This window comes from Dunckerocampus dactyliophorus, chromosome 10 (genome assembly GCF_027744805.1).
Source record: "Dunckerocampus dactyliophorus isolate RoL2022-P2 chromosome 10, RoL_Ddac_1.1, whole genome shotgun sequence".
NCBI classification, from domain to species: domain Eukaryota; kingdom Metazoa; phylum Chordata; class Actinopteri; order Syngnathiformes; family Syngnathidae; genus Dunckerocampus; species Dunckerocampus dactyliophorus.
In genome coordinates this window covers 22,657,498-22,669,778 of record NC_072828.1, presented here as the reverse complement: position 1 = coordinate 22,669,778, position 12,281 = coordinate 22,657,498, and the positions used below count along the sequence as shown (strand labels likewise).

At 42.1% G+C, this 12,281-nt stretch overlaps 1 protein-coding gene across 1 annotated transcript; it reads left to right on the top strand.

Moving 5' to 3' along the window:
• The first annotated feature begins 154 nt into the window (after positions 1–154).
• lurap1 (leucine rich adaptor protein 1) lies at positions 155–12,070 on the top strand. The gene is made up of 2 exons (XM_054788638.1): positions 155–702; positions 9,447–12,070. Exons 1-2 carry the CDS (start codon positions 478–480, stop codon positions 10,290–10,292), a joined length of 1,071 nt encoding a protein of 356 aa, XP_054644613.1. The 5' UTR covers positions 155–477; the 3' UTR covers positions 10,293–12,070.
• The last annotated feature ends 211 nt before the right edge of the window (positions 12,071–12,281 follow it).

Here is a 12,281-nt window from a genome sequence, read left to right as displayed (position 1 = left end):
TTGTGGGTGTTTATTTTGGTAGTCCGTATACATGCTGTTCTTTCGACGTTTGACTTTGAAATGCTGTACCGGAAGCTACATGATGTCATGTGTTCCATTGACAGTCTGGGCTATTCTACTTCTCTGCTGCGGCAGCTGTCATGCAGGTGGAATGTACGCATTGTAGGCGCTGGTTGGGGGCTGGCAGCCGGGCGCACCTCGGCCTGCTGCGGTCTCACGCGGATCCTGGAGACGCACTGGACTACACACCGGAAATGCATTCACTTAATAAGTCAAAACGCAACACGAGGATCTAGTTCCGTTATATTGTGCTGCGTTGTTGTGCTGGATGCTGACTGTTTGTTTTTTCTGGGCTGGCGCAGTCAGCCTTCGCTGGGCTGCCATGTGATGGCACACATCACTGCTTTAGGAAGTCACTCTCTCAACCATTTCTGAGAAAACAGGAGAAAATCTGTCTCAAACAGTTATTGTCAATCCATGACCATGATGGAGGAAGGCGCTTCTTGCGAGAACACCCCGGACCTGAGAGACATAGAGGCGAAAATCGGCCGGAAGACCCCCGAGGGTTTGCTCAGGTGGATGCGGGAAGAGGGGTCCTCATCCCGGGGAGAAGTCAAACTGGTCCCCGCAGGGCACGAAACCACTAAGGAGAACGGGAAGAAGAGCCTGGATGAAAAGATCAGAATATTAAAGACAGAGATGGTAAGTGCATGGACACTACACGGCTGTATGTGTGCGCGTGTGCGTGTGTGTGCTGCTGTATGAAATAAGTCAAATTATAGTTGTTGTTTTTTTTAATTAAGAGTTAATGAAGTGTTTTGGTATTGTGTCATTGCATCATTCCACATCCCTGTACAGTACATCAGGTCCAAACTTTTTACACCAAGGTTCACATATGGAAAAGCAAAGGATTGTGGGGGCAGGTTTCTACATTTTTTAATATCTATATATATTATTTTGTAAAAAGGCTAAAAAAAAAAAACGGTTATACTGTACATATTTAAAGACAGCTTTATTTATTATTAGTTATTAGTGTCAACTTTTTGCTTTACATTATTTTTTTGCTCAATTTTTCTCTATTTGTGGGTTTATTTGAAATATTTCATTTCTACAATGTGCCGTGGGCCAATTAAAAACACACCACAGGCCACAAGTGGTGCTGACCTGCACTTTGGATACCCCTGCTGTACGTAGCATAAGTCAGTGCTGTGACACAAGCTATTTGACGTTAGTACACTGGGCTAAAAAACACCATCTTCATGGTTCAGTGTTCAATGTTTTGGTCTATTGCATGTGTTAAACTATAGATACTGTACATAAACAGAAATAGCGGTATGCTGAGTCCATTAGGTCAAGTCTAAATTGAGGTAACATACTGTAAGGCTAATCGTTGGACTTGGACTCCGGTGAAACTACAGGATGTGTACCTTTTCCACATCCAAAGGGAACCTTCCAAGGTGAGGTGTCAGCGGTACAACGTCCTTTGACGGTACACCCTTTTCTGAAAAGATGAGCAGAGACATTACATTTCATATATTTATAGTAGCAGATTTCCAGGAATTGTCCAGTATAACATTTGGTAAAAGACTGAGAATGATATCATGTTGGCCACATGCTGCATGTCACATTCCAGTGGAAAGTGAGCTAGTGTATGAAGGGTCATGATCTATCTTATAGTACTACTGTAGTACATTTGCTTCCCATCACAATGACTAAGGCTCAGAAGGTTGTGCAGCCTGTTTCATGACTTCATCTTATTTGAATTGTCTGATTGCATATATACTGTAAGAACACAAAACATAAAGGTAAAGGTAATAACAAGAGTAATGCCTAATTAAGATTATGTATTGCTGTGGTGTCCAAAGTCCTGCCTGGGGGCCACTGCCAGCATAATAATTCTATAAAGCGGTGTTTACACCTGAACTCATTTTGCCTCTGCATCGTCCCGCAATTCACCGTGGCATTGCGTGACGTTTGGATGGCACGCCGGAAAAGGTTGAAGACTCGTTTACGCACTGTTTGTGAACTGTTTGAGCATTTGGCGCACATGGGTATGCATTATCACCACTGCTTCCTGCATCGTGAAGTAGTCGTGGCATCATTTATTCCCGCATGACACCACGCCACAGCAGGCATCACCCCCAACTTCATTAAATTCTCTGTTTGCAAGGGACCTACAAGATGTTGAACTCCAGAGAAGAAGCTCTCATTGCAGAAAGATAAGTCTATATTTTCTCACACCTGCAGAAAAAGAATGCAGAAAGAGCAGGAAGGAGGCATAAAGTGGAAAAAAGAAGGCACTGACAGTGTGGGAGAGGCAATTGCTTTGGGCATTATGATTAGTGACTAACAGAAATTCACAAGGAAGATCCAAGAGGCGACAGAAATGACTTGAAATCACCCCCCAATTTGCTCCAAAAGGTGGGAGAAAAGTTAACCCATTCATGTCAACGAGACACGCTTTGATACGCCGACCTCCCGCTCTGTTTTGGCATAGGCTGCAGTGCGTTCACAACTAGTTCACAGAAATTATGCGCGCCACATATTTTCAACATTTCCAAATTGTCTTTGCACACTGGCAGAATGAACACATCCATCACACCTGTTCACGACCAATTTGCGGGGACAAAATGCATGCAAGTGTAAACTAGTCGTAATACTTACTCTGCTATATGGGCCGGCCGTTGTCCTTGACGCCAGTCGTACCCCTCGTGGCAAAGTGGCACTGGTGCAAATGAAGCACGCCTGCTGTAAAATGGTTCAGAGACACTTTTTATTTGCAAAGGTGTGAAACTTCCACCATCAAGCCCCACTGTGTGTGTGTGTGTGTGTGTGTGTGTGTGTGTGTGTGTGTGTGTGTTTCATTCATCAGTGGGAATGCTTCACTGTGAAGTGTAGCAGAGGACATCTGAACATTAAACATTGTACTTTATCAGCACCCTGCCTGCAAAGATAAACACTAAGGCTCTTTCCCAAACATTTTTCTTCCCGGGGACCACCAGTGTGGATTTGCTAGATTTGCGAGATCATGACGTCTCCATTTTTATTTATATTTTTCACAAGTGGTGTCTATTTGTGACTAAATGAAATAGGTGCGTCCGTGTTAACATACATACAGTAATGAGTTGTAAGTGTGTGTGATTTTCTCACTTTTCTGCGATGTTGAATTTCTGCCGCAATCTGGAAATGGACCCTTTAAGAAGCATAAACACAGACAAGCCTTTCAGATCAACGTTTTTTTTCCTCTTTTCTTTTGCATTATGTGTTAACTGATGATCGGGGTCCGGTCCGGTCTGCATTGTTAGTCTTTGTATGGGCATAATCTGCTAAGAAGTTATTTATATTTGGAAAAAAAACTGCATCTCATCTTTGCGGTATAGGTGAAAAACCTCTTTTTTCCCTATTTTTGCTGTCTTTTTTTCCCCAAATATTTAAACTGTCTTCTTAAATAAGAAATAAGAACTTTTGTAACTTTTTCCCCAACCTAAGTTTCCAAAAATGACAACTTTATGTTGTTTTTTGTTTCTCATAATATTACAACTTTTAAAAAATAACTTATTTTTCTTTAATATTTCAACTCTATGCTACTAAAACGATGAACGAATTTTCCTAATGATATTACAAGTCTATTCACAAAACATTACAACTTTTTCTCTTGAAATTTTGACTTAATTCTCATAAAATTACAGCTTTTTTCATTGCTGCTGTTTTGTTTTAAAATTTCAAACTTTTTCAACTTCTTCTATTATGACTTCCCATAATATTTTGACCTCTCATTACAACCTAATTAGCCAAAAATGATAACTTGTTTGTGTCTTCTTTTGCCTTCTTTAATATTTCAACTTTATGCCACTAAAATGTACGTTATTGTTCCAAGTAATATTATGACGCTATTCTCGTAAAAATTACATATTTTTCTTTTCAAATTACAACAGTTTTCTCTTAATACATTTTTCTGATTTTTTTTTCCAATTTTGCTGCTGTTTTTTTTTGTTTGATTTCTTGTTAAAGTACAACATTTTTCTATTTATACATTTTTCAGTTTTTTCAATTCTTGCTTCTGTTTTTTTGTTTGTTTTTTTTCTTGTTAAATTCCATTTTAACATGTGCCGCGCGGCAATAAAAAAAACAGCTGCGGGCCGTACTTTGGACACCTTTGGTCTGTAGAGTGGTTCCCCACAAAACGTTTTTTCATTTGTGGGAAAACTCACCATTTTGTGCTCATAATCTCCATAATTAGGATGTTTTTTGGTATAAAACCCATGTCTCACCTGAGGAGCTGTTCTATACTTCCACTCTTATCTCACACGTCACAAACCAACAGGATCTTATCAACCCAAACGCCGACTTCACTCACGGTGCAACAAAAAAATAACAAAATAAGTCACACACAGAGAAACTGTACCATATGGACTGCGACGTAGACGCTTATACACTAAGATACATGCAAAACAATAGTACTTTATGCTCATTTTTAACCCGCAAAGCATGCTGGGAAGCCCACACGCACACTTCCCCAACAGGAAGCGAACCCTTCGCGGGTGTTCCAGGAACGTAACCCCCGTGAAAGGCTGTCTCCTGATTGTGAAGATGAAGTGACATAGTGTACATACAGTAGTGTACTGTATGTACACCCTGAGCTGTTGTTATGCAATGGATACGAATACAAGCACATGACTGATGCTCGTGCAGTCTATCAGTCTTAAATCAGTAGGATGACTGCTGTACATCAATACATGCGCATGAGAGCTTTATTCAGGATATGAGTGTGGCTGTTTCTTCCTGCAAGACGCTCTGATGGGAGTCACACTCAAGGTGAAATGCCTGCAGGGGGTCTTATCCCACGTCTTTCCTGTCACTTGCTGTAATCTTCTAGCCTGTGCACGGCTAAATGTCAATGTGTTGTCTTATGCTGTCAATTAATTATCGTCAGCCATCTGTCTTTTTATGGATATCGGCAACCAGCGTCAAAGATGCCTAAATGATACCAAATCGATGGTTTTCCATCATTACGTTTTACGACTGTGTGGTCAATTCTGTATTTTTTTAATGCATTGGAAGGTGCAACGTGACGTCTCAAATCAATATGCCTGCCAGCAATGATATAAAAATCCCCCTCTAGTTTGACGTGTGTTGAACAGCATCTTGTGTTGATATTAAAAATAGATAAAGGATGGGATGAGTCAAACCCAGAGAGGTTATATGCAGGCAGATGGAGCAGCGGAGGTTGATAAAGAGATGGCAGTCGACCTTCTATTGTGGTGGGCGAGGATGCCGAGTTAGCCTGGCAAGGTGAAATGAAACTGGGGGACGTGGGAGGGGGTCTGTGCACAATGAGATGGGGGTGGGTGCCGTGTCGTTGCTGTACTATTGAGTGCCTGTCGGCGTGTTGCAGCTAGCCGTGATTCAGCAGTCTAGGAGGTAGCTGTCTGACATTGTCACATTTGTTCATTTGATAATCCTTTCCCCTAAAAGTTGTTATTACTTATTATCTTAAATACTTTCATTTGGTGCGCTATCCTGTCCTGTGGTGTCAAAGTGTGCAAATTATACACCAGGTTTGTCATTTAGAATTCAAACAATAATGACTATCACATGCTGCCTGCAGTTTCCTTTGCTCAGCACAGCTTTATGGCATCGCTCAGCTCCCTGGCTTGATTTTTAAACCGCAAGTTGACTGTCTGGGTTCACTTGCATTGCTCATAGCGTTTCTGTGGTAAAGGGCCAGTTTGCAGACAGACGCTGGCTGATGAAGTAGCTGCAGTGCTCATCTTTGAACAACAAGACAACCTTTAATGATGAGCTTTTGATGTAATACGAAAAGTATCCTTTTAGAAACGGTATCTGATCAAATCATCCAGGCTCGTCTTTTCGTTGGAGAACCCCAGAGGAGAGAACCCGACCAAGTTTGAAAATCCGTTCAAGCCACAAGTTCTTTTGCCATGAGTGGAACTGGGGAAAGTTTTAAGAAATATCCGAGGAAAGGGGCGGGGGCTTCAGGGCAATGACATATTTTATTTCCGTAGCGTTTGCATGTTGCTGTACCGTTTCTACTGTTTTTTTCTATAAAAGGTGCAGAGTTTAGTTTAATTCCTTTTTTAAATTCCATATTGCTTTAATTCCTTGGGACATTTAAACCAAGGATGTCCAAACGTTTTCCACTGAGGGCTGCATACTAAAAATCACATTTACATTTTCTAAAGCAAGCCAAGTAGCTACACAAAGACGTTTTTTTTTATATTTAAAGGAAAACAAGCCTGCATTTTTGCTCTGTGTTGTCAATAACAAAGCATCTCAATAGTATGAATTTTTTTCTCCTTACATTACACTTTTTTGCTTTTTTAAATTTTTTTTTTGTATTTTTACCAATATTTCAACTTTCTTCTTGTACATTTTTTCTCATAATAGTCGAATTTTTCAACTTTATGCTATTTTTCTCTTAATGTTATGACTTTTCTATCTTAATTTTTGTCTTTATTCTTGTGTAATTGCTGCCCTTTTTTCCATTTTTACTGTTTTTTTTTTAGAATGTGCCGAGGGCCAGTAACAAAAAACTGCCGCGGGCCACAAATGGCCCCGGGGCCGCACTTTGGACGCCACTGATTGACAAAAACTAAGCAATACCAAACCCATGATTTCCATCTGATGTCCAGCTGCCTTCTTGTTACTTGTTAGCCAAAGCTTGATTTGAATATGAATTGATAGTTCAGCAGAATATTTAACACTTGCCTGACTCGGGCAGATTCAAATTGCATTTCCAGAATCTTGTGAATGATCCAAGAACAGGAGCACTCACATCTTTTTGGCTCAGTGCTGATGGCATAAAAAAAAAGGTTCCAGATCATCCAGCTCTCATCACCCTTCAGTGTCATTTGACCTTTTCGTAGAAAGGTCCTTTTCATTATGAAAATGTTTCACCGCTTGGAAAACGATCAATGTTTTGGCAAGGAAAGCAATGAGGGGTGAAGAAATGTTTCAAACAGAAGGCCAATAAAATACAAGATACTATTAGCATGCATCCTAGCATGATGGAACGCAACGTTAAAGGAAAACGGAATTTTGCCGATCACCCGCGATCTCTATGTGAGACAAGAACACGCGTCTTTCCCTTTTCCGTGCCGCCTCGTGCTGGCAGTTTTTTACTAAGAATGCACATTTTTTTGGCTTCCGATCCGTTCCGATTTTTTTTATAGTCTTGCCGATCCGATCCGATACCGATCTTTTTTTAATTATTATTTTTTTTTTTTATAATAATTTGGTTTTGCTGCAAACGTGAACTTGTGGAACTGAATATGGTTATGAAAATAGCTCTTCAAAGCATTAAAAATAATGCAACCAAAGTATTGCTGAATTCCCATTTTGTATTCCACAGCCTGACCAACAATATTGTTTGGCTTTTGTGACAAACCCCTGTGATCAGGTCCCTAATCCAATAAAAGATCCAATAAAAGTCCATCCAATAAAAGATAAACGTGGATAAAAATGGGCGTGCAAATTCCTTTTAGGGTAGGCCTAATCATTTGACGTGGTCATAGATCAATTTGTGGTGTGATTTAGAACATAAGACTTTTTTAACACACTCTCTTAGGGTCCTATGAAATCCGTTTTATATTTTCCCAAATGCTGTTTGAATTTTTTAGAATTCAGTTTCTTACCTGTTCCACTTATTTTACCAGCATAGAGTGTGTGATATTTGGCTTAGTGAATAAAATGCAAAAATCCTTACATTTATTGGCCCATTTCGTCCAGTCATTGCGAGAAACGGATGTAGCTTAGCTAACTTTTCCTAATGGGATGTCAGCCTCAGCACATGTTGCTACAATATCTCCAACAGAGCAAGCGGCAGTCACAGATGTCATTCCACTCGCGTTATTAATGTAAGATATTTGAATGACACCCTTGTTTTGTTTACACAATTAGACAAAAGTGGCAAAGAGTGCTCTTATTTTGAAGGCCTGTATGCGTTGTGTGTGTTGAGAATGGCAATTGATGGTTGATACGCGCTGGGTGCAAGAATAAACGTGCCTCTCGTCTTTTTTCACTCAGAACCTGCACGTCGCCAGCGGGCATTGTAAAAATGGGCCTTACATGAAAGCAGTAAAACACAACACGGTGGAAATACTGTATGCTCATCCAGCCTCACGCACACACACACACACACACGCACACGCACACAGCTGCACTAGCTAAACTAAGCGAACCCCGCTAGCTTCCATTCACGCTCCGTAACAGAGGAGTTTCCAAGGTTTTTCGTTGCCGTTTTGACATGTTTAGTGGTGTTTGTGCCGTCCCTACGATGAGCGGTTAGAGCAGCGCCTCGCATGCGAGCTCCGTGCGCCATGACACAGCAGTCCAGGCACAGTGAGAGGGAACCACCTCTGTAGCTACGGAGCCCAACGTCAGACGTCCAACGTGAAACTAACCTCACCGCAGACAAGTCGACATGTCGGTGTTGCGTTTTCTTCATCTTGCGGGTGGCGCGAGTCGAGTGGCAACCAGCTTTGAGGCGCATCACTGCATCTACCATGTTGGAGTGTGGCTCAGGGTTACGAACGTGATACGGCAACCGGATCGGCCCGATATTGAAGCCGATATTATCCAATCTTCACAACTACAGTGGATCGGCAGCCGATCCCGATCCTGAAGATGGGACCGGGACATCCCTAGTACGCAGGCATTGTACACACAAAACGTGGAGTTACACAACATCACGTCTTGTCAGAGCATCTTCCTGCTGCAAAATCTTGAGTGAACTGACTTGTGAGTTATTTACATTTTAAAGCAGAGAAAAGATCTGTGAATATGCCGAACCGCGGACAGGCGAGGATCTGACGTGTCGATTTTCCACCTTCTTCCGTGAGATGAAAACACTGAGAGGGAAACGAAGCGATGAATTAACAGTCTAAGCTCAGCTGAGTGGCCGAGAAGTGAGGGGCACGAAGCTTTGTTAGCAATGTGCCACCTCAGCGCTGACAAGGCCCGAAGAACTTTTACTGCCACTCTCATTATGCCTTCAATCTCTTCCAGCCTCAAAACCTCAAACCTAACGCACACCTCTCATGCCAGCGTGCCAGGACACACACTCCCACACACACCGCGGTGGCACTGCATGGACTAATCACAGTTCACCGTCCGTGTGTAATATATCGCATGAGAAGGAGGAAACGCCTCACTTTTATTTCTATATTCATTTGTTTGTCTTTTGCTGCGTGTTGTTTCAGAGTCATTTTCATGTATTTATAAATTATTACCGACCTAGGCTGAATGAGTTGCGGAAAAAAGCACGTTCGACTTGACCCACGCAGCCCATTTTCTTTGCATGAACAGTTTTTAGCCAGCGTTTAGAAGATGCAGGGTGCAAATAAATGTTTTGGCCTGTTTATTTTCCTGGCGGCTGCGGACAAGAGACTATTTAAGATTTGCATCTACTTGTCATGTTTCCACAGGCACACTTGCGCTCAGTGGACGTTAAGATCCTTCAGCAGCTGCTGGCGGTCAACGAGGGCATCGAGGCAGTGAAATGGTTGCTGGAGGAGCGCAGCACGCTAACAAGCCGCTGCAGCAGCCTGACTAGCAGCCAGTACAGCCTGGGGGAGGGCCCCGACACCTCCTGGAGAGGTTCCTGGAGTAGCCTTCACGACCCCAACGACAAGCTGGACAACATTTCCATCGGCAGTTACCTGGACACCCTGGCAGATGATATGGACGAGTACTGCCCTTCAAGCTCAGAATCTGTCCTCTGCTCTTCCACACCGCAGGTCTCCGAGGCTACTGCGGTAGGGCGGACAGCGGGAGGCCCTGCAGCCATCGCTTCTGCTACTGTGACAGGGGAGAAACCCGGGGTTAGCGCTGGGGTTGAGAATGGAGTTGTAATCACCATTCGGTCGAGATCAACTGAGAAAACTGGAAATGGGGCCATTGTTGTCGGTGATGTCAATGGGAATGGGATCATCGGGACTGGAACTGGAAAGGGATCGGTTCCTGGCCGCATTCCTGAAGCTCAGCCTAAAGCGAAGCAGGATTCTTTAGTTTGCTCTAAGGTGGCAGAGACTAGCCTGGTCCTTAGGAACAATACTCAGACCCAGATCATTAAGACTAACGGGACCCTGGAGAAGACAACCCTACAAACTAGGCCTGGCCTCACTGGAAAAGTCAACCAGAGCCCGAAACGTAAACCTTACAAAAACGTAAATGTTGACTTGGATACTTGCAAACTAAATAGTAAGATGCATCTGGAGTATGACGCCCACTGGCGGTGGGTGCAATCACAAGAAGATGTGACGTTTTTGTAAGAAGACTACTGAGCATGCCCTGTTTGAGAGCTAGCCATCAGGACGCTTCCCTTGCTAAAAGACGCTCTCTGGCTTCAAAGAGCTAAGCAACATTTTCGTTGAGTCGGTCCCCCTTATACTGCACAAATAGCACACTGGGTCAACGCCCATTACAAGAAGTTGACCGTTGCCAATCAAACAATGCCTTGTCACACTGTGAATCTAAAATGCCGAGTACACAGATACACACGTTCTACCACATGAAACGGCAACATAATTGTAAAAATTGAGTACGGTTCATCGAGAAACACAGTACATACTTGCTAGTGCAACAATCATTTTCTCACCTTTGGGGATCTCAGGATCACAAACCTCTATGTTCTCCATTCTTCTTCTTTTAGATCCCTGCGATCGACAGTCTAAATAATGTCGCAGATGACATTGGACTATGTTTGGGTCGCACAATTGATGAATTGAGGCTATCCCCGTTGTGTGTATAAAGTATAACATTGTTTATATGCTATTTCTTAATGTATTGACGAGTGAAACACATGTATTACGCTCATGAGTGCAAATCTGTGCATGTTTGTCTCAAACACCTAAGCTGAAGAGGATTTCCTCATTCTGTGTACTATTATGCAACGTTTCGTCAATGCAATGTGTCACTGTACAGGTACTCTGTATCTGTCAGGGCTGGTTGTGGGTTCACTTTTATGTGCCCTGTTATAAGCAGCTATTGTGCCTGATTGGTCGAAACCTTCTACTGTATATGCCTGGCCTGTTTTTTCTTTCCTCTTGAGTAGAAAGCACTTGTTATGATAATCTTGGGTGGTTGCTGTATTTTGCTTGCTTGTGTGCATAAAAAGGCTCGACCATCAGCGTGTGTGCTTTATTTTACTATTGTTTTTCAAATGGGTCGAATGTTACTTCAGGTGAGCTTACGCAGGGATACTTTTTTTTCCGCTTGCTTTTTGTCATTGCATTTAGCAGCCTAACGACAAAGACAAAAGAATGATTGTCTGGATTGTCTTTGTTTTTTCCATTTTGGCGTCGCTTTTCCTGTTTCGCCTTTGTCTTTTCCATTTGTGTTTTTTCATTTAGTAATGGACAAATACAAAAAAGACAAATGCAAAACAGGAAAAACAACGGCAAATTGGAAAAAACAAAGACAATACAGAAAAAAAACAATGACAAAATGGAAAAAGAATATGACTACATTTGTGTATTTTTTTTATTATCGATTCTCTTTGTATTTCCACACGTATTCCCTTTCAATTTTGGCACTCCTGTGATTCCATACGTATAGAGCAGCTAAATCAGCGACCTAAGAGTCACGATCAGTTCGATGTCTCGGTTAATTAATAAGAGAAAGGCTTCATAAGAAAGTTACAATCAAACCCAGCGTATCCATACACATTTCTACAAGAATAACGACAACAATAGCCTCTGTCAAAGTTGGATAATCCATCCAAATTGTAGACATGAAGTCATCGAAGGCCTCCTTCCTTTTTTTAACATATGTGCTGGCTGTAAAGCAACGCTGCGTGCCAAAGAGACTGTCTGCTCCACGAGTTTGTGGTTTTCTTTCCAAATTAGCTCAGCCATATGGGGGAAAAAACAGTGAGCAAACCTGTAGAAGCCATTATGTCAAGCTATAGTGTGTCTCTGTGAAGACAAACTGCGGCTCTCTGATGCAGTAATGTGTTTGGACTGCATAGTCAATGTAAGAATGGAAAATGAACATTGTTTCAAAATAAGGGTGTTGTTAACATGAATAAAGATGGATGCTCCTGGAACAATTCAGCTGTTTCTTCTTTCAAAGCCATCTTAATCAGATGAAAAAGACAAGTATGGCTGTAAAATACAGTGATGACACATCCATCTCGGTGAGTGGTACCAGTATCGGCATGCAGGAAAAGTGTGATGACGACTGTAGGACTGGAAAGAGAAGGTATGCGACATGGGAGCACAATGTGCAAATAATGTAAGTAGTAGTCATCTCCGTTTAGA

Coding starts and splice junctions, on each gene's coding strand:
- lurap1 (XM_054788638.1), top strand. CDS start 478: ATGACCATGATGGAGGAAGGCGCTTCTTGCGAGAACACCCCGGACCTG. Junction 703..9,446: donor GAATATTAAAGACAGAGATG/GTAAGTGCATGG, acceptor ATGTTTCCACAG/GCACACTTGCGCTCAGTGGA.